This window comes from Prenolepis imparis, unplaced genomic scaffold (assembly GCF_030444845.1).
Source record: "Prenolepis imparis isolate NDT839.2.m4 unplaced genomic scaffold, iyPreImpa1.0 SCAF_10, whole genome shotgun sequence".
NCBI classification, from domain to species: domain Eukaryota; kingdom Metazoa; phylum Arthropoda; class Insecta; order Hymenoptera; family Formicidae; genus Prenolepis; species Prenolepis imparis.
This window is the reverse complement of record NW_028141168.1, coordinates 14,761,179-14,787,731: the sequence shown is the minus strand read 5'-3', so window position 1 is coordinate 14,787,731 and position 26,553 is coordinate 14,761,179. Positions and strand designations below refer to the sequence as shown.

General features: G+C 35.7%; 2 protein-coding genes across 5 annotated transcripts; one reads left to right on the top strand and one right to left on the bottom strand.

Moving 5' to 3' along the window:
- Nucleotides 1–238: 238 nt before the first annotated feature.
- Nucleotides 239–1,980, top strand: LOC145941596 (mitochondrial inner membrane protease ATP23 homolog). The gene is made up of 5 exons (XM_083047752.1): nt 239–639; nt 911–956; nt 1,051–1,132; nt 1,310–1,534; nt 1,646–1,980. Exons 1-5 carry the CDS (start codon nt 408–410, stop codon nt 1,841–1,843), a joined length of 783 nt encoding a protein of 260 aa, XP_082903878.1. The 5' UTR covers nt 239–407; the 3' UTR covers nt 1,844–1,980.
- Nucleotides 1,981–3,322: 1,342 nt separating this feature from the next.
- LOC145941597 (uncharacterized) lies at nt 3,323–26,553 on the bottom strand. 4 transcript variants are annotated; one of them, XM_083047755.1, is made up of 11 exons: nt 26,430–26,469; nt 25,828–25,951; nt 25,565–25,717; nt 23,911–24,230; nt 23,263–23,577; nt 21,934–22,186; nt 16,236–16,441; nt 10,259–10,643; nt 9,183–9,374; nt 3,980–4,378; nt 3,323–3,727 (listed from the first exon to the last, which is right to left on the bottom strand). In XM_083047755.1, exons 9-11 carry the CDS (start codon nt 9,195–9,197, stop codon nt 3,458–3,460), a joined length of 684 nt encoding a protein of 227 aa, XP_082903881.1. In that variant the 5' UTR covers nt 9,198–9,374; nt 10,259–10,643; nt 16,236–16,441; nt 21,934–22,186; nt 23,263–23,577; nt 23,911–24,230; nt 25,565–25,717; nt 25,828–25,951; nt 26,430–26,469; the 3' UTR covers nt 3,323–3,457. The 4 variants fall into 4 exon arrangements, with proteins under 4 accessions (XP_082903881.1, XP_082903879.1, XP_082903880.1 ...); XM_083047753.1 differs by having other exon boundaries at nt 9,183–9,301; XM_083047754.1 differs by lacking the exons at nt 25,565–25,717; nt 25,828–25,951 and having other exon boundaries at nt 9,183–9,301; nt 26,430–26,553.

Sequence of the window (26,553 nt, the reverse complement as noted above, 5' to 3'; positions counted from 1 at the left end):
TAAATACTCGTGTGCATACAAAAAAGTATCTATCGCGCGAACGCGGATTGGCTCGATTAGGTACGCGTCAGCATTTTGAAGAGCCAATAGAATCGCTGCGCTAACTCGAACGCAATCTAGAACTACGTACATCTATGGTCTTTGACGTAATAGAGCGTCTGCTGCGCTTGCGCTACTACGCATGCGCGAGATTTACCCCCTCCACGACGCGACATGCGCAGGCGCAGATTGTCACTCCGTGTTCCACGTACGCGAGACATGTGTGATGTAACTTGTTGTAACCTCAAATAAACCCGCGCTGTGTTGATATGTGAATATTTGACTGATAGTACGATAAATTATAGCGTGATTGATATTTATTTATATCGATTTATTTGTATCGCGTCAGTTTTCCTATTCGTATAACGATGACAGTGAAGAGTGAAAAGTCGGACGATGGAAAAAGATACGAGGGTGATACCGCCAAAGAAACAATCACTGTGGATAACAATGACGGTCTATGGGGATCCGATATGTATCCCGAAAGGAGAGGAGCTAAGCAAACGTATAGCTGGTTTAATTGGTTGATCGGGGTTGCAGGACGAGAATCGATAGATAAAGTCAAATGCGAAGACAATGTTTATAGATGCATGAAAGACAGTACGATATCCTTTATCTATGCACGAGGGTGAAATAAAAAGAGTAAAGATATAAACTTTCTATTTTCATATTCTTATAAATATAAAATCTGCTTTGTTGTTTAAAATATAATCACGTAAAGGTCGTAAAGAATACTTTTCGTAAAGAGAAATTTAATATTTTTGTGTATTTAAATTTTTAAATAAATATAGAAAATTTATACGTTTACTTTATTTTATCAAAACTTTTTTAAATTTATTATTTTGCATCTTATTTCAATATTCTTTTACAGGTCCTATAGTGAAACTCATGGTTGCAGCACTGAAGAGATCTGGATGGTTTGTAGCTTTATTACTATTTTATTTTGTATATAAATTTGTACTTATTTGTTTTATTATTGTGAATAATCATTATTAATAAATGATGTTTCAGTGAAATTGATATCAGGCGACATATTTCCTGTGAAGTATGCAATCCAGCTGTGACTGGTGGATATGATTCAGAATTAAATCAGGTGAATATAAATATCACAGTTATTTAATTAAAATTTATTCTAAACTGTATGTTTTATTGATGTAATATCTTGTTATGCTATAACAATATTTTTTTCAAATAAAATTTTAGAAGTTTATTATATATCATTAATATGTTATATACATGTTATAAAGAATAAAATTTATTTTCCTTGCAGGTAGTTATTTGCCAAAACATGGCGCATAATGAAAACATGGTTCGTGGTGTTCTTTTACATGAAATGATTCATATGTTTGACTTTTGTCGTAATAAATTAGATCTAAAGAATATCGATCATCTAGCCTGTACAGAAATCAGAGCAGCGAATCTCGGTCATTGTAGTTTTATCAGTTCAATGCTGCAAGGCGATTCGTCTTTTATTAATATAAAAGCAACTCATCAGGTAAGTTGTTTCAAAAGATTGATTTTTTTATCAAAAAAGAGTTATCATTCTTGTATGTGCTCGCAATTTTTAATTTAGAATATATATTAATGTATAATGTTATTTTTCCAGAATTGTGTGAAACACAAAGCTAAGATGTCAGTAATGGCTGTGCACAAAGTATCAGCAGAAGTAGCGGAAGCAGCCATAGAAAGAGTGTTCACAAAGTGTTACAATGATCTAGAACCAATTGGCAGAAGAATTCGTAGAAATTCAGACGATATGCCCAGAGCGTATGCAGAAGCACATCTGTATGGGTATAGTAGTTGAACTTTTTAAAAATTGTGTATCAAAAGATACAAGAATTAGGTAATTAAATTGAAAATATATGTACACACATACACAATCTGTTTGATAATATATTTATCGATATTTATACTTATTAATATACCAATATTGGTTCAAAAGTTCTATTTTGTTTACACTCATTATTAGTTTTTAACAAATTTTTCGCAATTTTAGCAAAAATAATTAGGAGGATATACAAATACCATATTGCAAGTGTTTTTTTTAAATATATTAGTATGAATAAAAAAACTTAGGAATCTACAATAATTAATCTGCGTGTAGAGCTTCATTGATAATTAAGCGAATATTAGAAATTTGATATGAATCATACATTTAATATAGATGATATCGATTTTATCAAGAACGTTTGATAATAATTGAGTATTTCTCTTTTTCATTTATATTTTATTTTATATATCTCAGTCGAAACTAGGGTTGATTATAGAAATATTTCTAATTACATAAATCTGGCAATTTAAAAAAAAGAGAACAATAGTATTATTTTTAAATTTTATTATATCAATTTTTTTTAAGTATATGGCCTAATTACATAATTCGATCTGGAATAAATTTTATATTTATATATATATATATAATATTAATCTGTAATAATTGTCTATACACTAACGTTGCTTAGAAAATCTTCATTTCAAGATTTCAAATATTGAAAACAAAACGAGTTTCAGTGTGCAGAGCAAGGCAGAATAGCATAAACGAAGAGTATTATATATCTATTTTTTTGTTTTCGATTTTTTTCATCTTGTGTAATTTTTATCACAAAGCAGTGCTAAACAAACATGATTTTATTATACAATTATATAAAAAGTTTATTGTAGATCAGCATGATCCAATCTTTCATGATTCGTGAACTAATCTGTAAGTCGCTGTAATTAAAGTAAGAATGTAATAATGATTGAATAGCACAGATTAAATAGTGCAGATAATTACACTTTTTTGTCATCTATTTAAAAGTCTATAAAGAAAAGAAAGAGAGAAGAGTTGGCTTATGCTGATGTACAGTTTGTCCCAAAATTGGCGGAGAGAATAATGCTATTTTTTGCAAAGTTTATATTAGGAATAAATCTACAATAATATAATAACATCAATAGTTTTTGATTATAAGTATTATAAAAGTATTATTAAAAACTTTTCGCGCACCCGCGTGACTAAGATTTTGATTATTATTTGATTAAAGGTAAACTTTGACAGAATTTTAATTTGGATTGAGTATTTAAATATATCGAATGATAAAGTTTGGAGAATTGTGGAAGATAATAGTTTCTTACTTGGACATTTTTTCGCTAAGAAAGAATTGATTCTATTTCGCAAGAAACAACGCTACGTGTAAACTTTTCGCCAATTTTGAAACACTCTGCATGCCGTTATCGATATCGTCATAAGAGATATACAACGAGCACTTGTCCTCTATGTAAGCTATCATTTTTCTTTCACAATACATCCTTTTTTTGTTACCTCTAATGGTTTTTTTTAATGTCGTTACATGCAATATAACGATTCGTTGTGCTGTAAAATTTTTTTCTTTTTTTTTTTTTTTCTTTTGATGGAAATTGAACAACCCTAGACTCGACGCTAAAGCTAGTAGCCTCGAAAGTCTCCGCCCGGTCGAGGTATGTCATATCGAGGGTTCCCGTCGTAAGACACCTGTGCGCTGAAACCGTGTTGCCAGTCAGCGGTGTATCGCACGATTTGCGTCCTGCCATCCGGAAGTTGCACCCTATATTCGCCGCGAACAATATCGCCGTCGCTAATAGCGTTGTGGGAATAATCGTTGCCGAAAGCGTCCTCCTTCACGGCGTAATTGAAGTCGAAGGGCATGCCGGGTTCGTGATGATGATGATGGTCGTGCTACAGCGAGATATAGAGTTAAATACACCCAGAGTAATCGCAGTATTTAGAATCTAGTACTATTATAAATCATTTATCTCAATCACAGAAGTGCAAATATAAAACAGTCTCATTATATGCATATATAAATATATAAAATGAATATTAATATCAATATGAAAATATAAAAAGTCGTTTTTCATATGACTGATATTCATCAAACTGATTTAATTATTTCAGAAGACAGATACGATTCATTTCGCGTGTACTTACACCAGACTCGATAGTATTCCTATTAGTACCGCTTGGTGAACCGGTATAAGTTGGGTAACCAGATGTGGGAGTCGGCCTGGGTCCAGGAACGCCGTAGGTCGGCGTCGGCCTGGGCACACCGTAAGTCGGTGTCGGCCCGGGTACACCATAGGTCGACGTCGGTCTAGGCTCGAGATAGGTCGGCGTCGGTCTGGGAACGCTGGGCGTCGGTCTCGTCCCGGGGAAGCTCGGCGTCGGTCTCGGCCCGGGGAAGCTCGGCGTGGGCTTCGGAAATTGCACCGGCGGCTTGTTGTACGAGTAACCACCCTTCGTCGGCTCTGGCGGCAGATATGTGTTGCGCCGCGTGCCCGGTGGTAGATCACCAATAACATTCGCCACCGTCACGCAGAGCACGGCCAGCTGCGCAGAAGAGAAGTCGGGTTTGTTGAGAAAATACGCTCATCGAGGGAAAGAAGTCACGAAGTCTTTCGAGTTTCATTTTAGAAACCAAATAATTCTAAATCGATGTCAATAAAGGGATTTGCGTCCCTTAACCCTTCTGTCAATGAACGGGTGGTACCCGGGTACCCAAAGCAATTTTAAATGTTAAAAATGTGTAGAAACTTTTCTCGAAACAATTTGGACCTTTGTATTCGGAAACCTATTAAAATATAACGGGAAAGAATTTTCGATGCCGCTGCTGTGAAAAAATAACATGTAATGTATCGAAAATTATTGGTACCCGGGTACCCATACATTGATGAAACATTATGCATTGACAGAAGGGTTAAAATTGAATTAATTGAACTGAAGAAGCTTTCAATCGTGATATACTTATCAAGGAAAAGTAGTTCACGATAAGAAAGAAGAAGAACCCGGGGTTGTGTTTTAAATTAAATGTCACGCATTATATATACTATGAGATTTCCGATCGTAAATAAATGGATAACACATTCTTCATTCCGGTTGTTAAAGAGCGAGGAGCTGAAACATCTCTACTTGTAATATGTGATCTTTTATTAATTTGAAGGACTTGGAACGGCACTTACTCGGTCGTATCACACCGTGAGAGAAAGTCGTGTGAATTCTCCGAGATTTCAAAGATTAGGAATTTATAATTTCGCAGAATAAATCTTCTTTCTTGTCGATCTATCTTTTTTCCAACATATTTATTACTCATTAATTATCGTGTATTTATATAGAGGTTGCCAAACTCTTCAATAGAAGCTATTTCTATTTCCATTTATTCCAATATGAAATTTGTGATTTAAGAATGAATGGAAATAAATGGAAATAGAATGATAATGCGTTACGCTTTCAAACGTGATAATACACATTCAGATACAAGCATATAGCTATTACTTATTTCGCGACGCTCGGCGCAAGTTTACCGCGTCATTTGCAATATGAATGCGCAAGATGAAGTCGCGTTTTTATAACCGGAACATATGTCAGCAGTCGACATTTCGAGAAATCGTCCAGGTCCAGCTGTATAACGAGAATGTACGTAATAAGCGATGTCGCAAAACCTGATGACAGTTTAGTGCTGTCAGCTGTAGATATGTATTGACATTCGGTGCATATACGGATTTTATCTCTCTGCAATTTTAATTATGCATCATATGTATACACGTGCATTATCGCAGAATTTCAATTTCGCGTTACTCTTCAGCTTCTCATTTTTCTTAATATTTAATATTTTATTACAGAATTAAAATATTTCTTTTTTTAAATAAAGATAACGTAATTTGAGCAAACGTAAAACAGGCAAAATATTGTATATTTTTATTCTTATTTTCTGTCTGTAAGAAATGTCTAAACTTTTTGCATATAAATATTACAGAAATAGGTCAAAATAGTAGGTTTACACGATGGGTTAATGACCGGAAATGTGAGTTTCCGTCGGGCCTCGATTTCATCGCAACGTGTTATGTCTTTAATACAGTAGAGAATCTTTTGTTCGAATTATTACCCTGGCATTTTATCTTCGCGCAAACGGACGCTCCTCGACTTTCAGAGAGGGATTCGGTGTTGAATTATCGCCGCACAATCATGGGTGACATTTGTATCGCGAGTAAACTTATCAGTTACAAAACTGCGAACCGTGTCGGGAGTCGTATTATGAGCGTGTAATTTTAATAAATCAAGCGCGTCTTCTGTTACTGCCGAGGGTTTCATATTTAATACGACGTCAAGACGTCAAGAAAATATTTTTTTTTCGTTAATGCAACATATCTCGCCATTATTGTGACTTTTGATGAGATTGATGGAAATGATTATAGCCCGTGATGAAATATGTGTCGAACGAATAAAATATTTCTTATCTAACGTCTTCGACGTCTTCTCGTCAATATTATTAATTACTTGTTAGTTTACACAATAAATTTCAAAATTAAAAATCGAGATTATAAACTGTAATTTTCTTTTTCTATGATAATTTTTTATTAGACGTGCTAAAATCAATAACTATTATTAATAGAGAAGATTATAAACAATCTGATTTAATTTTATATTTAAAAGTATCGCGGTGTTGTATTTTTATATCGCACAATTACAGTAATTCATATAATATTCGACTTTTTTAATTTGTCGTATAATAGAAAGAAACGATTGCGAGAAATGTTTTATATATTTGAAGTAAATTAATTTGAGATTTAGATTGTCAAACTTAATTATTGAACATTGATTAGATTTTATGAATGACGTTATGTATTTGAATTTTACATTAATCATGTAAGAGAAATAATCATCAATATAAATGCTATTCGGAAGATTTATTAGAAAATCTTTTACGACTGATTATGCGGTGATTATAATAACGTGTAAATGTTTACCGCGAGTCAAGATAAATTATAAAGTACAAGCACAGAAAAGGCACTAAATGATAAGATAATATATATTTTTCTGAAATAACTATTAATTGATTTGCATTTCTTTGCAACTAATTAACGATATCAATCAACTACTTGATTGCACTCGAGAAATTATATATATAAATTACATTTTATTACAAATTACAACATCCGTTTAAAAGACATGGCAGTAAGAAAAAGTTAATTCCAATTAAATGTTATATCAGTTTTTTGTTGTTATTGTCTCCTCTCGCGTATAAAATATATATCCATGAATTATTTACACACACTAGCGACTAAGATTTTTACAATTTTTCGATAAAATGACAGGAAAACATAAAATGCGCGTGTGAAGGGATGTTTGCCTGTATGTATAATGTGTCTTCAAGAAACTAAACATATGTTCGCCGCGATTTCGCATACGATAAGCGCCGCGGGACTCCTATCATTTTTTTTTTTTTTTCTTTTCTTAATAACCCGCGCTTGATATGCATGATTCGTCGATGCAATTAGTTCTCTCTCTCTCGATCGCACGTGAAATCGGCGACGTGAGAGAAAATTAACGTGAAAGAGGAGCAAACCGAATCAATAAATGTTGACGATGTATTACGCCAACGATGTTCTCTTTCCTTCTCTCTCTCTTCCTCGAAGAGAAACAGCAGGCGAACTGTGCTCTATTGCGACAGTAAAGACCTTTGTATTATGCTCTTAACCCTGTACTTCGTAAAGAGAGAGAAGGATGTATATATGTATATGTGTTTATGCATTAAATATAAATACAAGAGATAGAAGGGGAGAGAGAGCCTGTAAAAGAGGCTGCGCCCGAGGCCTCTTCATTTCAGTGATCGAGAAATGCATCGAGAAGTTACATACGGATTAGATAGAAATGCGATTGCAAGCTCCTCGGTTATTCATTAATGCGCGACGACGAGTGTCATCTCTCAGACTTTAAATCATTTCGTTGAATCCGACGATGCAACATCATCGTCGTCGCGTGGGCGCGAATCTGACGTTTATATTATGCCTCGCGCATGATGATATCACCCGGCCCATTGTTGTAATCGCTTTTCTTTTCATATTTAATAAGATACGAAGTAATGAGAGAAGAAGCTCTCTCTAATATAATGACAAGTCGGATCGCTAATCTTTGATCCGCTTTTTAGATCCCGACTTCTTACAATCCCCTCCTTTTGGAAGCCGGAGAGTCTACGTTTAAGGAGAGAAAAAAAAGACTCTTTTGCGAGTAGCATTCTATCCCGACACGGTACAATGCGTGGGAAGAACTCGCAATATTCTCTAGAGAATAATAGGTAAAGGGGCCCCCCCCCATCCCCCTTTATTCTCATGAACGAAATTTGTTCGTCAAACTTCGTCGAGTCGTCAACTCGCGACTCTTCATCAAGAATTGCGAGATGATGATTCGCGAACTACTGTGACAGCTAGTTAACTCTCGGCATCTTCAAACAGCGCGTATTTTACAATCGATCATCGATTTCTCGCGGAATAAGAGATTAATCATGCGGGATGAATTAAGCGGGCGACAGCTGTAAGTGATTTATAACAAAAGGCGTTTTATCAAATACCGCTCCGCGGCGCCTCCTTGAAGGATTGAGTCATAGCGGAGGTTTACGACATAAAGGTCGCGCCGGGCAAAGAGGAAGAGTAATCTCGGCTCATCAGCCACATGAGAGAGATACAAGATATACAGGTTCTTCTGAATTTCGCATATACGTATTTAAATACATTCATATTTTTATCGATATTCAAGTTCAAAGTTAATCGACAAACGATGGAGAACAAAGAACTGAATAAATAAATATATAAATGTCTCTAAAAATGCACATATCAATTTATTTCTCGAGTAAGGGGCTGCTTGCATTTAATTCAACCACATCTGTCATTTTTATCGCGGTAAATTTCCATTTGATTTTTTATCAGCGGTAAATTATCATAAACCGCCGTCTATAATTTTAACGGATGGAGAGAAGGCTATAAACAATCAAGCAAGCAGGTCTTCGCGTATACAAAGGTCTTTCAATAATTCATATCGGTTATATCGCGGATTGATATTCCGACGATTCTCTTTCATCACGAGATTACTTGCAAAATTTCTACTTGTGCGCGATTTTTCAAACTCTGACTGGTATTTCTATTATTACTTAATTGTTAATGCGGTGGACGGTGGAACACGGTGGGCGGAAACGAGTCCTGACGCAACAACGTCTTACACCTACTAAATAACGCGGGTTCGTCACAATATGAGGTTTCACGCATCTAATCACATGAGTTTAACAAACGAATATAATATGGACGTAAGAGAAGAAAGGTTAGATAAAGACCGAATTTTATTTTTATCTCGCACACAGACATACCTGCAGATAATACATCTTGCGGCCACAATAAGTGATGCAGGTCGACGTGCCGGAACCACGTTAACTCGCGTTAGCGATGAAACAACAACCCTTTACTTGCGGAGGACAGTCAACGCGCACTGCGAAAAAGTTTTCAAGTTAACACTCTACCCAGGGGGAGAATAAGAGATATGGACGACGGCGATCGTTTTGCTACGCAAAAGGAGATGTATAGCCAATGAGAGACGTTTTACGAGCGTGAAGTGAACATAAATGCGCGATCACGCGATGGAAAAGGGCATATGCCGCGTGCGAGAACGGTGATTATTTTCACATTTACAATATATTATCCGTCGTGTTTAAAGAACGTACGTTTATATGTATATCCCGACGAGTTCTAAGCTATTCAAATTTATATCGGCATCATTTTTCAAGATTAGAGATTTTTCAAGATTTTAAGCTATTAAATTAAGTATCACGTTTAGAATTTTTTTTTGCAACATCAACGCGTATGTAAATGTCACAAGAATAAATATAGTTGCAAGAATATAATCAAATCGAGAAATAAATGGCAATAACAGTCAAGCGCAGTAAATAGAGCACGTATATTTTATTGTTTTATAATAATTATTGTAATTTTTTACCCGTTTGATTGCGTTCGATATTATTTATATATATAATGTCAATCTTTAAAATTAATTTTTTAATTGCTTTGAAGATGAAAAAAATGGGACTGAATTGTTTTTGAATTTATAATAATTCTTTATAATAATAAAATATATGCGCCCTATATTTATTGCGCTTGGTTCTTCTTACCGCTTTTTTCTTGATTTGATTATATTCAGAAGAGTTTTTATAATTCTATTGTTTTAAAAGAATGTACACTGATCAAAAAGTAAAAAAAAAAATTGATAAATAAAGAAGGATATGCAATGTCGGTCTCAAGGATCGATGACGATGCACTATCGAAAATGAAATATATCACCGAAGATCTATAAACGATCGTAGAGGGTGGTTTCTCTCGCGAGATATTCACAGACGAAACGATACGATCAGCGAGATTATTAGCTAGCGCACGTGCATAAGTATATACGAACAGGATATGCAATTTGTCGTTATTGTTGTTGTTGTTGTTACACTCTCCGCACGACTGTGAATAAAGTCGGTATGTAACTGCTCGGCATGCCGGCACGTTGGGTTTATATAGCATGGGTCTCTAATAAGTTGATTCTTGAACGGTGTTGGGACCCCGGTGTAGGGGGCGAGTAGAGGGGCCCGCGTCACTCGGAGGGGCCGGACTCCCTTGCTGTGCCTTACCTTGCTGTGTCTTGACTTGCCTTGTCTTACCTTGCCTCATCGTTGCGCCTCACCTTGCCTACGGAAGGGTAAAGCGCGCACCTAGCCATAGAGTTCTTCGTCTATCTCTTTCTCTCTCTCTCTCTCATATTGGGTCGTCGAGGGCCGAAGCGAAGATTTGTATTTCTGGAAAAGAAAAAGAAATATAAATTTTCTCATATACGCAAAGTATTTTGTATTAATCGTTTCCCGGTCTGTTCAAAGACACGCAAAAGTCAAAGTGTCAAAAAGTCATTGATGAAATTTATGAATCTAGAAATTTTATTCTGCGATAAAATAATTAAATGATTAATTAGAATACAGGCTTCGCAAGTGTCGCGTTTTTTTTATTAATGATTATTTCTTAATTAATTTTGCATTACTTTGAATTTGACTTGTAGCTAAAGTATTAGCAAACATGCGACAGAATCTAATGAGATAATTAAGATCTTATTTTAAATAAACGAGACTACAACGTATTAAAAAATCGCGTTGCGACCCAGTCATAATTATTTAAATAAATAAACCTTTGATTGCTATCGAAATCGATATAATTTTGGCGAATTAAAATCTTGCTATGCTGTATGTAAAAAATGTATCTTACATCAATCTTACAAAATTGTTGTAGTCTTATCGTCGAGATATGAAGATCATTGCGAAGAAGAAAAAAATCATTTTTCTTTATCGAAATACAAGAGTTTCATTGATAATACGGTGTGATTTTCCGATCCCGGATTTCGCGATCGGAATTTTCTAACGAATGGCTTAGGATTCGTTTGATGCCTGTCGATTATTTAGCATTTGCAAGTTGCTAAACCAAGAGATCCAACGAGAGATTCAACGTCATAGTTGATCTGTACCATAGTGAATGGCGGCGATCTTCGTCCAGTTATCTGCGAACGTGGATGAAAGAGACGGCACTCAATGCAACACTCGAATGCTGTACAACGGCATTTGATCTACGAGTTTCTAATACGACCGTCCGCGTAATCGATGGTGTAATGCCAGGTTTCGAATTCGCCGAGTCCATCTTTCATGCCTCTCCCATGACGTTTAATCCCTATATAATTCCTCCACACAAACCAAAAGAAAGAGATATACATATATAGAGATTCTCGCATGATATTCAATCGCCGTAAAATCGCTTCCTTGTACTTTGATAAATTTCGATATAGCTCGGTATAATTTGATTACGTAAGCATGACGAGGAAAAAGTTAATTAACTTGTTAACGCTAATTGCAGTTAGTTGAAGATCGTATCGAATTTCACATAATTATAATAACTGATTGTATCTTCCTTGTTTAACAACGTGATATTTTCTATATTTATCTTCATCCATATTTGATATTAAATACTTGTAATTTTCAAGCGCGATGTGTGTTTATATATATATTGATATATCTGAAATAACTCTTGTGGAATGTCGATCTCTGGCGAGAAAGTGAGTCTATTAGCTGGGATGATACCGAACATATCATAAGGAAGACATTCTCTCTTCCTTGATTTTCTTTAATTGATTACGGCCGGCAATAACTCGTCGATGAAAAATGGAAAATGCGCGTATGAATCATGAGAAATGTTGTGCGATTCGATCTGCAGCTGCTTCGTTCGCAGATAAATCATGACCCGAGCGCGCTTATTATTTATTTCTTCATTTCCGTTTCTTGTCAATCTTACATGGCGCGGAATATTTTTATTCCTTGATTCATGTGAGATTATTGCTTCTCCGTGACTCTTTCATTCCTTGCGCGAAATTTTCCTAAACATACATTCAGGTTCTATTAATTACTTGAACTTAATCGTTGAGTAAGATAAGACTTATGTAGCAAACATGCAAACGTAATATATTTATCTTAAGAAATGCGCATCCGCATTTTTAAATCCATATTTTTAATGTCAAAGAGAAAATGGAGAACTTTACATTTTTTAAAAATATTCTTAGAAACTTGAGAAATCTTCTATTTAATAATCAATCAGCAGATTCGATAAATATTGTACGGCAGAAAAAAATGTAATATTAGCATACATTTAATTTAATATTAGCATGCAATAAAAGAATGTTTTTAATAAGCCATTGCGTTTAATTAATTAATTAATTTTTATAACAATTCCAATCATTAAAATTGAAACGAAAGCTCACAATGAGATAACATTTGAATATATCTCTTAAGAAACCGACAGTTTCTTTCCTTTTGTTTAACGCGGGTGAAAATAATCGTTGCTTTACGTTTCTCTTGAACTTGTTTTTTCCACGCCATGTGAAATTGATTTGTATTACATTTTCTTCGCACACGAGATGGAATGTTTGTCCAATATCAATTTTTTTTCATACATTTTTTTTCTTCTCGCACTATACCAATTTTATTCTAATGGATATTATGTACCGATACATAAATATTTTCGCATGAAACTTACTGCGCGATATAAAGAGGACATTTACGTTGAATACGCTCAGACTTGTGCAATATAATTATTCTGCATTTTGCATCGTGCCTTTTTCCTCGCGCTGAGAATCGACCTTAAAATGACTCGTATCGATATAGACATAGGGTGTTGTAGCACTCGTGAAATATTCGACACTAAGCGTACTTTGATAGATGCGAGTCCGCTCTCTGTGTGGGGTTTTCCTTCGCGAAGAAGTAAGTGATTGCTTATATAAGGATGATACAATTATGTAATAATAAAATGTGTGAGAAAATTCCTAGAAGTCTTATTTTTATATATTATATTATATTTTAAAATATTATAAAATATTATTTTATCTCATTTAATTATTTAAAAAAAAATCTAGTATACACGAATTTTTAATCGATATTTCTTTTCTATTATTAAAGATTACTAAGAATATGCCAACTTGTTATGCATTACATGACTTCCCTCCATGATGATTTATTCGATTAAAAATTTATAAATACATAAACCTCTCTTTCACATTTATATTTATTGAAAATTAAGATTTCTACTTGCAATCTCGTTTGACACTCATCTAGCAGGTTATAAATTAATCCCATGTTCAAACATGTTATTATCTGTTATTAAAGAGTAAATATGTATGCTATCTCAATTTGATAATAATACGCGAGATCGACATCGCACTTCCCTCTTCCTTCCAGCGACGCTAAATGGAAAATGCAAATGCGTGCAGGCAGATAAGAAAATAATACTCTTTAAAGTGAGCTTCTTTGAGAAAACGACCGTGACGAGAAATACGGAAAATCATACGCTAGCAGATCCTAATGATAATGGGGGAGGAAGTTTTGACAAAATTATTTAATTTGATCTGTTTCTTATTATCACACTTAGTTTTTACTTTATAATCAATAATGTAGCATTTTGTTTTTTCACATTTTTTATTATATATATTTTTTTACATTTTTTAAATTATTTCAGTAATTATCTTCGAGTTTTTATTAACCATAAACCATCTTCAATAAATGGCTTTAAATTATGAAATCAGCAAAACTGATTATCTTTTTTAATTTAAAAAGGAGAGATTTTAATGCCAAAACTCCTCTTTAGGATCCGCCAGTGACGAAGAGGACACAAGTGCGCTTCATTCGAGCTCTATTTTTATATGAGATTTACATCTCCGCGTTCGTATAGCAAAGCGAGCGGTCGGAGAAAGGCACGATCCGGATTGCTCGACGAACGATTCTCATCGTGCCCAGCCTCGCTCATTCCTGGACCTCTCAACGCGCATCCAGCAAGAGCAGGTCAGGGCAGGATTACTCGGATCCTTCTCCTCTCTGTGGTGAACACGGCGCGATTAATTAAATCGAGCATCCGTACACCTGCTGTCGTCGTCGTTCGGACACGAGAGAGAGAAATCGCGGTTTAGGTGTCCTAAAAGATAAAGAGAATATAGCCTAAACCGGCGGTTACAACGTAACATATTACGCGCGTTCTTTAATAGCGAATTTTTATTACTCATTAAATAGCGACAAGAGGGAGACGCGCATCGGGAATTCCTCGATTTGCATTGTACGTAATAAATTGCGCAACAAATTCCTGCGGGTTACTCAATCATAGTGTAGCTCATTGTTGAAATAATTGAGTGAAATGTATCGTTTATTACGTTCGTTTACGGCCCGGAATGATATTTGGAGACATTTGTGACATAGAAAATATTTCATCAAACTTAAGTAATATACTCTAAATCCTTAATTGATGATAGCATGAATATCAGAATATCGATTATACAAGCATTGATTGTTTCGAGACTTTTTGAAGCGAAATGTACGAAATGTTCAAAGTATATGGATAATAAACGTGTAAAAAAATCATACGAGAAGTAAATGGAATGTCACGGATTTTCGCGATGTTACTTTCAATTGTAAATTGCATACAGAGAGAATTTTCTCTCAGAACTTACCCTAAAAATCATAGTAATCGTGGGACAATATGGTATGGAAAGAATTTTGTGAGAATTTTTCTGATTAATATTTATCACATTAAAAATAATAATATCCATTATAATAAAATATAAAATATGTTTAATTTTATTAAATTGCATAGTAAAATTAATCAAACATGTTTTATATTTTATTGTGAAAAATATTATTATTTTTATTGTGATAAATATTAATCAGAGAAATTCTCATAAAATTCTTTCCATACCATATTGTCTCACGATTACAATGATTTTCAGAGTAAATTCTAAGAGAAAATTCTCATATATGCGCAATTATCGAACGATATAAAAAAAAGCATGCCATTCTAGGAACGCTTAAATTCGCGATTGACAGTACGTCGTTGCGGTTGTCGGAGGAAAGAGACACGGCTCGATCGTAGGTTCGATCGCATCCTCATTGCGAAATGCATCGCGTCGCATCACATCGCTGGAATGCAGTTGCACGAATTATCCGATAATTACGCGAGAGTCGCGCGGTTGCGCCCACTTATTTCTACCCGCGGAGATTTACGTGCGATTCGCGAGGCGACGATCAGCTGTTCGTCGTTCCGTCTCTTCTTCATCGCGTCCTCATCAAGCGTCTCTCTTTCTCGTCGTTTTTTTTTCTTTTGCGGCTTCATTCGGCGTCTTCTTCTTCGGCGAAGGATCCATGAAACAAAGCACGCGTCCCCGAAAGGTCGATGAACAACAGAAGCCGAAGGCCTCGCGCGCAACAGTTTTGATCGCCGGACAATGAAACGACAGTTTCGCGACACATCGAGGACGTCTCTCGTTGGACAAATAACGAAATAACCTTCTCGTTCTGAGGCGCAGAGACGTTCTTTCCTAAGGCGCGCTCTAAAGATCAAGGTTCGTCGAATTAGATGCCGTCCGAAGTGCGTGACATTAACGCCTCGCTTCTAGATCGAACGGTGCCCTCCTTGAATAGAGGGATGGCATTCCTTTTCCTTCATAAGCGCGAATGCGATGTACTCGTCGCATCCACTCGCGTCCTTCCCTCTCACGTTCGCGACGTATTGTTCGAAGAGACATTCATGTGCCATTTCATTCTCTCTGATCTTAAGGTCCGAGCTCCAAGATCGCGTTCACGGGTTACACGAGTCGTAACTTCGTCGCAATTTTCATGCCCACACGTATACGCGTTTTTAACTAATTATGATAATTGTACATATATAATTGCTATTGTTGTAGAAGAAAGTATCGCTTCGATGACAATTTATTCTCATAAAAGAATAAATATATGCACTTTTTCAATCGGAGAAGTGTCATAAAGCTATTTATCTATTTTTTTTGTACATCTATGAGAAATTAAACAAACTTTACTTACAATTATCTCGCATCTTCCGTATCTCTAGATATTTTTCTCGGTCTAGAGGACTGTTTTTATGAGTTTCCGGGCCTTCTCTGCTGAATCTCGATGAGCCCTTCGTGAATCCGCCGCGCTTGCTTATTTGAAATTCCGCTCTTCATGACCTCGAAGTCTCTTGGTCCCGACGAGATCCTCGATTACGATAACTCCCTCTGATCCAAATCCTAGAAGAAGAAATACATTTCAGAATGCATTGCACCATAAGTGAGAAACGCCGCCTAGGCGGCACATCTTAACGCCGCCTAGACGGCATATCTTAACGCCGAGCGCGCTTATTATCGCGTGACGTAAGAAGTGAGCGTGGTTGGAGGCCACGATCCTTTTTTTCGCCGTGGCGATGCCCCGCGTGAATCGCGGGAGGATGCTGGATACGTGTATCTCACGTGTGGGAAGAGACAGAGAGGATTAGAAGAGCAAGAAATTCCACTTATTTTGTATAATTTATAATTCGATAAAAAAATATGCGGTGAAAATTTTATCTTAATGTTTTCCCACTGCTCGTCTAACTTTTTTAAAACATCTACTTTAGATCCACGATTTATATAACAATTCGTTTACGAAATTCTAGTTATAATTTTGCATGCAAACAGCGATCGACCTTGGAGCTTTATTCTGGCGGGATATTTACTCGGCGCGGGTCGCAGATGTCAGCTGTCAGCTGACAGAACGAGAGGACTCGCCGCGAGAACGTCTTCCTATCTGCGTCGAGAGGAGGAAGAGGCCAAGTGGAACGTAGAATTCGCACGAATTCAATGGAAGGTTATGAATACCCCAAGATCTCCTTGTCAAAGACGCGTGTCATACTTAAGTCGCCGCATCTCGGCGATGCCTTTGTCCGCTGCGCGCGCGCGCGCTCGGATCTAAAGTAGGCATTCCCTCGGTCGCGATGAAAGTGAAAACTCCTCGCTCTGCTCGCGAGAGATGACCTACTGCTTGCCAAGAATCTGGGTGCATCGTAGTGGCGCCGTGGCATTATATATCTATATGTATATGCATTCGTAGCAAGACTTTCCGTTGCGTTTCGAGGAAAGTGAACTGTCAAATTGACGGGTCCTCCACTTTCGAGATGCAATCGTTGATCGCGTTCTCCGGGTATAAAGAACCGATATTGACGAAGAGCAATCGGATATGTAGATAAATTCGCCTGCAAAAAAATCTCATGAAAATCTTGGACAGATATATATATGGATTTAAATTGTCAATTTAAAATGAAAAATTCTTTAACATAATTTAAGAGTCCTACGGCGCGTACTATTATCTTCGTGTACCTTTATATTAAGAAGAATTAAAGAATTAATTTAAAAATCGCACTGTAAATTTTCTCTGAAGTGTACACTTCATTGTGCACTTTTGCAATCTCTCTTCTCGCCGCGCGAGAGAGGATGTAATCGTACTTTACAAAACTATCGAACCAGCGCACGCTCGATTACCTCATCTTCAACTTGCAATTATGCCATTATGACCAGCTGCTTCACACGCGTACTTCTAGAATTAGCTTCTGAATGAGCGCACCTGCTGAGTAATTGTACATCCACGTCTCGTGCGCTGTTCACGTCTATGTCTCTTTTGAAACTCCCTCCCCCGCCCCCTATATACACACATACACGATACTTGACATCATTCCCGAAGAATGTAATACACTTTTACTAAGTCTCGCATCGGGGGAGAAAATTAACTTTCTCATGAAGATACCGCAACTCATCGAAACGATCGGTATGATCGATGTAATCGATCGTTCGGCATAATTTTACACAACTTATAACAAAGTATATCATCCTGCCGACACAGATCTCTCTATTATTTTTTCTCGAGAAGAGACTGAATTGAATAATTAAATAATAATTATTTCTTCTTCCCTTAATCTCAGGTAGAACAACACCTGTCTCGGGGGATACACGTGGCAAGTGCCCCTTAATAAGAAGCGTGAGGTATTTTATTAAGAGGTTTGTTTTCTATTCCTGCACTGATAAACTAGTGCACATTGATGCAATAAATTAGAATGAGACAAGTATATTTTATCTCATTCTAACTTATTGCACCAGTTTGCACAGTTCAGCCAGTGTAGGAGTAGAAAACAAGCCTAAGCATGAACGGGGCCGTCTGATCTCTTCAGGTATCTTTCGGGCGGGAGCGAACAAAGGGAAATTAGTCACTCGATCGGCAGCGAGACACGCGACCTTAATGATGATCCTCTTTTTCCGGCAAAACGCGACAATAGCAGCGGCAGGTTTCGATGTACCTGCGGGTATATTTGCGACACCAGGGTCGAAGCGTGCTGCGAGAGATCAAGGTCTGCGTGCGCATGAAAAGCATCACCAAGGATGGGCATCAGGCTCCAGCTTGCGACCGTAACCTTTTATTCGAGATCGAGAATAATTAATCGCGATATTTCGCGTTCTTTTCATCTGAAAAATTGGATATTCCGCCGACAGCGATGATATACTGCGATATTTAACTCGGGAAGCTTATTATTATCTGTTAAATAGCGTGAGAGAGAGAGAGAGAGCAGATGGTATATTACAAATCTTTTTAATTATATATAGACGTGACAAATTAATTTTGCATTTAATTTACAAATAAATTCGAAAACAATAAAAAGTTTAGTTGCGAAATTTTGATTCTTATGATAGCGTGTGTTCTAGAGATTATTTTTTATAGAAGAATACCTCGTGTTACATTCTCTCTTCTCTCTCATTGTATTTTGCGTTACACATTTATTATAGCTGTGCAATCATAGCAATTGGCATTGTTACAAATGAGAACCCGTTACCTCGTGCGATCGCATGCAATCATAGCTGGATCCTGAAAGATGCATAAAATCTTGAGAAATGCATATTAAATGACCATCTATCTATGCGCTGTGTACTATATTTACATTGGATGAGTAAATCGGTAAATAAAGTATCAATAACTTTGCTGATTCAACCGATCTCCATGTTATTCATTTTACGGTGTATTTATCTAATTATTTAATAATTAGAGAATTATAATTAGAGAGAAAGAGTTAGAGGGATGAAAGAATCACGCTCACAAAACAAGTGTCTTAAAAAATTCCAAATAAAAGCAATTACAAAATTTGATTGTTTCCACGAACGTGTATAAGGTTTTACCAATAATTGCGTGAGATCTGATCTCGTCACACATTGGCTCGAGATGAAGTACTTGGACGAAATACGATTTATCGTCCGACAATGCGAGTATAAGTAGCATGTAACATCATGGGAAGAATAATACATCGTGTATATGAAACCGAACGCAAAATATCAAATTGTTCCCATTGCCCTGTGACGAAATTGCGAGGGAGTGCGGAAGGAGAGCGACGAAAGAGGAGGAGAGAGGCCTCTTATTTCATCCGCGGACGGACAAAGAACGTAGCGAGACATCCGGCGAATTTCGACGGAGATTGCATCTGGTATTAATACACACATACGTGGGATTGCACTAACGATATGCACACGCGTATAGTTGCAAAATCTACTGTCCCAAACGCTAAACGACCGTAACTATAACTATTAGCACTGTCCTCGATCCATACTTAACGATTCCGCGAAGCGTGTAAGAAACTGATCTTTAAATGTGCGAGTTTAAAGGGTGTGAGAATGAGATGTAGTAAAAATAAATATTCAAGTAAGGCATAACAAGAAATAAAAAGGGAAAAATTAAATCGATTTTTTAAATATTGCAACTTTCAATCATGATTCATTCGTTCATGATTCATTGATTTGACAAATAAAGTTAATTACAAATAAATAAAAAAATATATATTACATATATATGTATACATATAATTAATATATTATTAATATATTATTTAATATATTATTAATATATATAATATACATATATATTAATATATTAATTACAAATAAAAGAATCATAAATTAATTGGAAAAAATATCGCGATCTGGAAAATTTGATATACGCTTATAAATACATGTATATGTCACTTGGATTAAAGAAAATCTTTCGAAGAAAGGAATATAAATACGGATTACGTGACTCGGAATTAATCCACGAGGATACAATTTTCGCGCAGAGTTTGTTTAATGAGGGATATTTCTCCTCGATAATATTAAGATTACAATTGTATATCCGCGCGAATAGGTTGGACAATCGCGGGTTACCGCGCAGCGTCGACCTTTCTCTCTCTCAGCACGCGGCGAACGTTTCGAACTCATCGTACTTTTCATTAAACTTACGCGAGGATTAATGCTGGAACATAACTCAGCTACGCGCGTCAATCGCGGCCGATATTAGCCGATGTCGAGGAGAGAAGAATTTTACTTGTGAGCCGCGCGGAAAAGGGAGACGTTGAAGATGTTCGCGTCGAGAATCGCGACCGACATTACATACCTCGACACATATATACACAAATACATATACAACACTGATGATTCGACCTGCACCGTAATTAGCTCGTTGTAGCACGTTGCTACACGTATCGAGACGTTACGCCACGAAATCGCACATCTCTGATTTATGATACAATCGGAAATGTCAACGAATGAAGATTATTGGAAACGAGGTTTCCCAAACGCATTAAGTACGATGGATATTCTCATCTCTAGATGAGTCTTTCTAATAATCGAATCTACTGAAAGTATTGTATCTCTATATTATAATAATATTCGAAATTTTAAGTAGTAAGCGAAGCTCTTCCAAGATCCTGTGACTCTGTACTCCTGAATTTATGTATTTTATGATTGTAATAATTTTTTCTTATCGTAATTATAATTATCAATTATTTTTTACATCTAAGGCAATTTTAACATGTGATTGTTCATATAATATTGATAAATATTTGATAATATTTTTGTAATTTATACTGTTGCGCAATTTCTTTCATCCTCGATTACGCGTGCACTATACTTATATTGTATAGTTACATCAATGGCTCTTTTACATGCCATAAAAATATTCGGAATATATATTAGTCTATATTGATGTTAAAGGGCAAGATATTCCCGCATTAACATGTGCCGCAAACGTCCAAAAATTAAATTTCGCGCAGGTGCTAGTGTCATGACCGAGGGATTTAATGAAATTTCGGTTGAGAAACTCTAATGTCCGCGTTAGCTGCTTCTGGTATCACATATTAGCCAAATGGCCATCCGTTAAGTATTCGCATAGCAATTTGCTACTCCGTGCACTTCGTTTGAATTTACGACTCCTGCAGATCGTAAATATTGTGTCATTATGCGAGAAGGTAGCTAATAAAAGATAGATTTAACGTCGCGTTAATGTTATTGTATTCGCGATTAATGTAAATTATACTTACACTATATATATTTACAGACCACATATATTATAAAATAACTTTACTATAAAAAGAACGATTTATCTCGATTTATAAATTTCTATTTTTAACTGAGATTTTTAATTAAGACTTTTAACTAATTGTAAAATTTTTAATTGAGATATAATTGGCTAAGCTTTTCGTTAAAGATACAGATTGACAAAGGACATGACGTCTGAATGATTTATAATTTGTATTCGTTATAACACGCAATCCAATATCCACACGTCGTGTGCAATTAATATTTCAAATTGTCGTCGTAAACAAACATGCTAAACTATTTCTATGAAAGATTAATATCGCGCATACTCCCTCGGTCATGACCGTAATTAAAATCTGAAGACCTTTATTACGACATACCTGTAAACGATCCGTTATAGAAATATCAGCGATTGTGACAGATCTTTGGTGCAATCCCTCTGTCGAAAAGCTATCATCTTTCTCAATAGCGTCACGTATGAGGAAACACTTGCGAAGAAGAGGGTCCGGCTTACGATTCCTAGACATCTCCGTCAAAAGACCATTGTGTTTAGACTGCTGGAAAACCCAGATGTTAGGGCGCCGTTGAGAGATGATCGGCAGAGATAATCAAGATGAAAACCTTTACAAATTCCTAATAAACAAATACAAATCTGTTAATAGATGGATTTAGTGTCAAGAATCTTCTAAGTAAAATTCAAATATTTTATCATTGAAATCAATCAATCTTGAAATATTTAAATTATAATAAATATATGTATATCGTCATCATTAAAAAATATGCGCAATTTTGTCGATATATTTATTGTTAGAGACTTGAAATTTGATGCATCAAAAGAAAAAAATTCGGATTTTTTTATTATAACGAAAAATCACATCATACGCTATATTTATATCTACTAATAATAAAAAAAAGATAAAATATTTGTAAGACAATTTAGGGAGCTTTCACTCAAGTCATTTATCGCTTGAATAAATTTATCACCGAGTAGTTACGAAGTAACGCACTTGTAGAGGTTTATTTACCATATCTAAGGACGACATTGACATGCGTCGAGTGTCGTCACGGACTCCAAAAGGTTTCAGAAGTACATATTATCATTCACGACGACAAGATTTCATTATATGGTTACCGTTGTACTTGAGATATATTTCGCATGACGTTGCAATTATTACAACATTTCTATAGAACATTGCAAAATTATAGTTGATAGGGCAAGCACGTTGAGCGCTTTCTAGGATTATACCCAGAAAAACATCGTAGAAATACATAATAAAAATATAAAATGCAAAATAGAGATTAATATATTATCATTATTTTCGACTACGCGAAATATCCGATAAAATTATATTTATTTTTATTCTACAAAGACGAAAGGATCGTCGAACGAAACGCGCAATATAGTATATTTGAATAATGATGACTTTCTTTTCTCACACTCTCATTAATTATTCCGGCCTATCTGAAATTCCGTCTGTATAAGATCATATTACGAACGCCAGCATCTATATCTAACAATAAGTGCACATATACGTGTAAGAGGATGTAATTTGATCTTTGTAAGACTGGCGGATGAACCAGGCTCGTTGTGCGAGCGCAGAATAGTAAAGCGCATTTACCTGAATCGTGCGCCTGCAACGCGAGACCTTATATGTAGTTACATATTGCCGCCGAAGCGCATATATACGCGTGTAGGAGTGTATACGTACATCTGTATGGCCTGGACGATCGCTCGACTACATACTCCGGTACTCTTATGCAAATCGTTCGGGCAGGAGCACGCTGTGGAATGACGAGCGGCTGGGTAAGGTCACCGACGAGGAAGGTTAGAACACTGGCTTAATCCCCTCTTCTGCGCCGACGATGGCAATCCTCGATAACGACGCGATCATCTCGGTTTCAACCCTTACTGCGATGATTGACGACGATTAATTATAACGTGTCACCTTCTCGAGAAGAGAGATTCCTAATTCTCTGTATTTATTCTAATATGTGCATTTTTATATCTCGTGTGCTTATTCTTTCTGAAATAATACATATAAGTTAGTATATACATTATATTTTTCTGTCTGTAATTAAATTTATCTTACTCGCATTTCTCACTTGTAATGAAAATTTCTACATTGTATATGTGTATATAATTATCGATACCAGCCTTTTTTTTTTTTAATCGCGTGCAGAATCCGCTTCTGCTCAATCAGAGATGTAATGGAATTTTTCTACAGAGACGTATACGATCGTGATTACGGGGTATCGCGTGGGCGTATTAATGTTAACGTTTATGAATTATGTTGAGCGAGAACAAAACGTATAATTACGATTACACAGATCGAACATTACATTTAATCGTTACTTACGAGCAAAGGAAGGACGTGCAGTAAGCATTCTCTGCGCTCCCTGAAGAGCACATCTCGCGCGATTGGGTCCGTCCCCCTTGTGCAAAAATCCGATCGGAGGAATGTCGTGTCTCTGTCTCCGACTCTCTTATTATCTCGGACTCTCTCCCAATCTAGCGATTCATGTGATTCGACATCGACGATACAATACTTAAAGGTAACTCCTTCCGTGACATTAAAAAGGCACTCCCAGGCTCTCGTTGCACTCGGTCCCTTTGCTTGCAGTTTCACACGCCGATGTCGGATGTAGAAACAACTGCACTGGCAATAATCTTCCATTTCTGTAACGTTTTACGAGCAAGAAATAATCTTTTAGCACATTTTACACGGCGTATATATATATATATTTAGTTTCTTCAAGAATAATATTCTTCTACAATTTATTACACAAAAAATAAAAAGATTACTCCTATTTATGAAATTATTTCGTATTGTTATTTCCGATTGTTATTAATTATTATTTTTTACATGTTTATCTATTTATTTTATTTGCAAAAAATTGAATTAATTCTCAGAATTTATTGTTGAAATTAGTCGGAATATATTATATTCTAAGATTCCCTGTATATATCTAAATAACACACATATATTTTATTCTTTCTCTCGGTCTTACTTGTCCTTCGTGTAGTAATGAATATGACTTATTCGTACCTTTCACGTTGGATTAAACCGTATGCAAATTATATATAAATAAAGATATATTGCTTTCCCTTGGATTATTATCTTTTACATATATATATTAAATTGTGTAAAGTAAGAATAAATAATATATTTTTTATCGCAATGTTCTATTGCAGTTTTTACTATTTCTTCAGAAACAATTGTCTATTTTAGCTTTTAGCATTTTGCACTTTGATTATTTAAATATTAATTAATCAAGATATTTGGTGCGTCGGAAATTAAAAAAAACATGCAAGGAACGACGATTATTATCTATTCAATTTCCGTCAAAATAATGAGTCCGCGTGTATATGCAAATTTGTAATATATATAGGAAGATATATACACTCTGTTACATCTTCAAGCTCTCTCAGCGTAACAAAATATTACGAAATCTTCCTATCCGGATGTTCGAGATTCGGTGAGAAATCTCGTTGGATTCTCGTTCAACCCCGATTCGCGTAATTAAATGTGCCCGTCGCGTCGTAGCCGCTATGCGATTTCATCAAGCTTAAAGTTCTAATTAGCGAAGATGTCATGCTAACAATATATATAATCCTCTTTCTGAATTAAGTAATGCCGCGTAATGTAACCTTTTCTCAAGCCGGTAATTTTGTAGCCACGCGATGATATGTGTACAATATAATTATTGTTATATATTTTGTGAAATAATAATTGATTAATTATTGTTATAGAAAATCATACACGCACATATAGAGAAGCTATCGGGCTCAATAAAATTTTTGATGTATAATAAAAAGAACAAAATTTGAAAACTTGCACACAGAATTTATATCATATATATATATATATATATATAAAATTTATATCATCACGATGATGGGGATCTTTTAATAATTTCTCTTGTTTTGTTATAAATATTTGCGTAGTTATATATATACACATTAATTATGCATATGTTAAAGATGTAAAAAGATTGCTCAATTATTCTTACCTCTGGAATAAACTTTACTAGTTTGTCGGCGACTTTCTATATATTTCGTAGACGCTCGAGTATTAGGTTCTTTTTTTCCAAGTGCAATCTACATATACTAGCGGACAAATTTGGTTGTAATGGCAAAAATTCATCGACGGATGATTTCGAGCTCTGAAATGATTTCAATCAAACGCGAAATATTGAATATCAAACTCTGGAATACGACAATTTCAGTTATTTTTACCTTTTATACGACAAAAAGTAAGTAATCGCGTTCTTACCGTTATATTTTTTTGCACTCGTCGCAAATAAAATGCTCCTTGCATTTGCATTAGTCGCGAGAGAGCGTTGCTTGCGCGTGCGCGTCAGAGTCTCTAGTGCGCATGCGCTTCGGTCATAGACGTACTAAAATACATAGACGGAGCATCAGCTGTCGATGCGGACACTAGATGGGAGAGGCGGAGGAAGAGAGAGAGAGAAAGAGAAAGAGAGAGAGAGAGAGAGAGAGAGAGAGAGAGAGAGAGAGAGAGAGAGAGAGAGGATTTGGAAAAAGACCATAGACGCAAGTGGAATGCATCGGAATGTTATTCGGCTCGAAAAGCGATTTTTTTCGATGTCTTTCAGCTTGATTCTATATATACTTGTATTTGTATTTGTCATTGACGAATGTTCCGAGCCGCACACCGAAGTTGTTTATATTTTTCTCCCTTTATTATCGCAAATTTCCACTTCATCGCAGAATAGCCCCGTCTATTATGTTTTATATTTATATGTCTATGATTGCGGCTATGATTTCATGCTGTGCAGTCACGTTCACACTTTATTGCGAAGATTGTTAAATATGGGCTTTATTAAAAATAAATATAGATGAATGTATACATACGTGAAAACAATATGAATATTTCTTCTTGTCTCGTACATTCTTCGCCTATTTAAGATTGGCCATGTTACTTCAAATGTTTATATATTTTAATAAAGAAGGGTGACGGATGTGATGTTAAGGTGCC

Coding starts and splice junctions, on each gene's coding strand:
- LOC145941597 (XM_083047754.1), bottom strand. Junction 3,728..3,979: donor GGAATACTATCGAGTCTGGT/GTAAGTACACGC, acceptor ATCTCGCTGTAG/CACGACCATCATCATCATCA.
- LOC145941596 (XM_083047752.1), top strand. CDS start 408: ATGACAGTGAAGAGTGAAAAGTCGGACGATGGAAAAAGATACGAGGGT. Junction 957..1,050: donor GCACTGAAGAGATCTGGATG/GTTTGTAGCTTT, acceptor ATGATGTTTCAG/TGAAATTGATATCAGGCGAC. Junction 1,133..1,309: donor ATGATTCAGAATTAAATCAG/GTGAATATAAAT, acceptor TTTTCCTTGCAG/GTAGTTATTTGCCAAAACAT.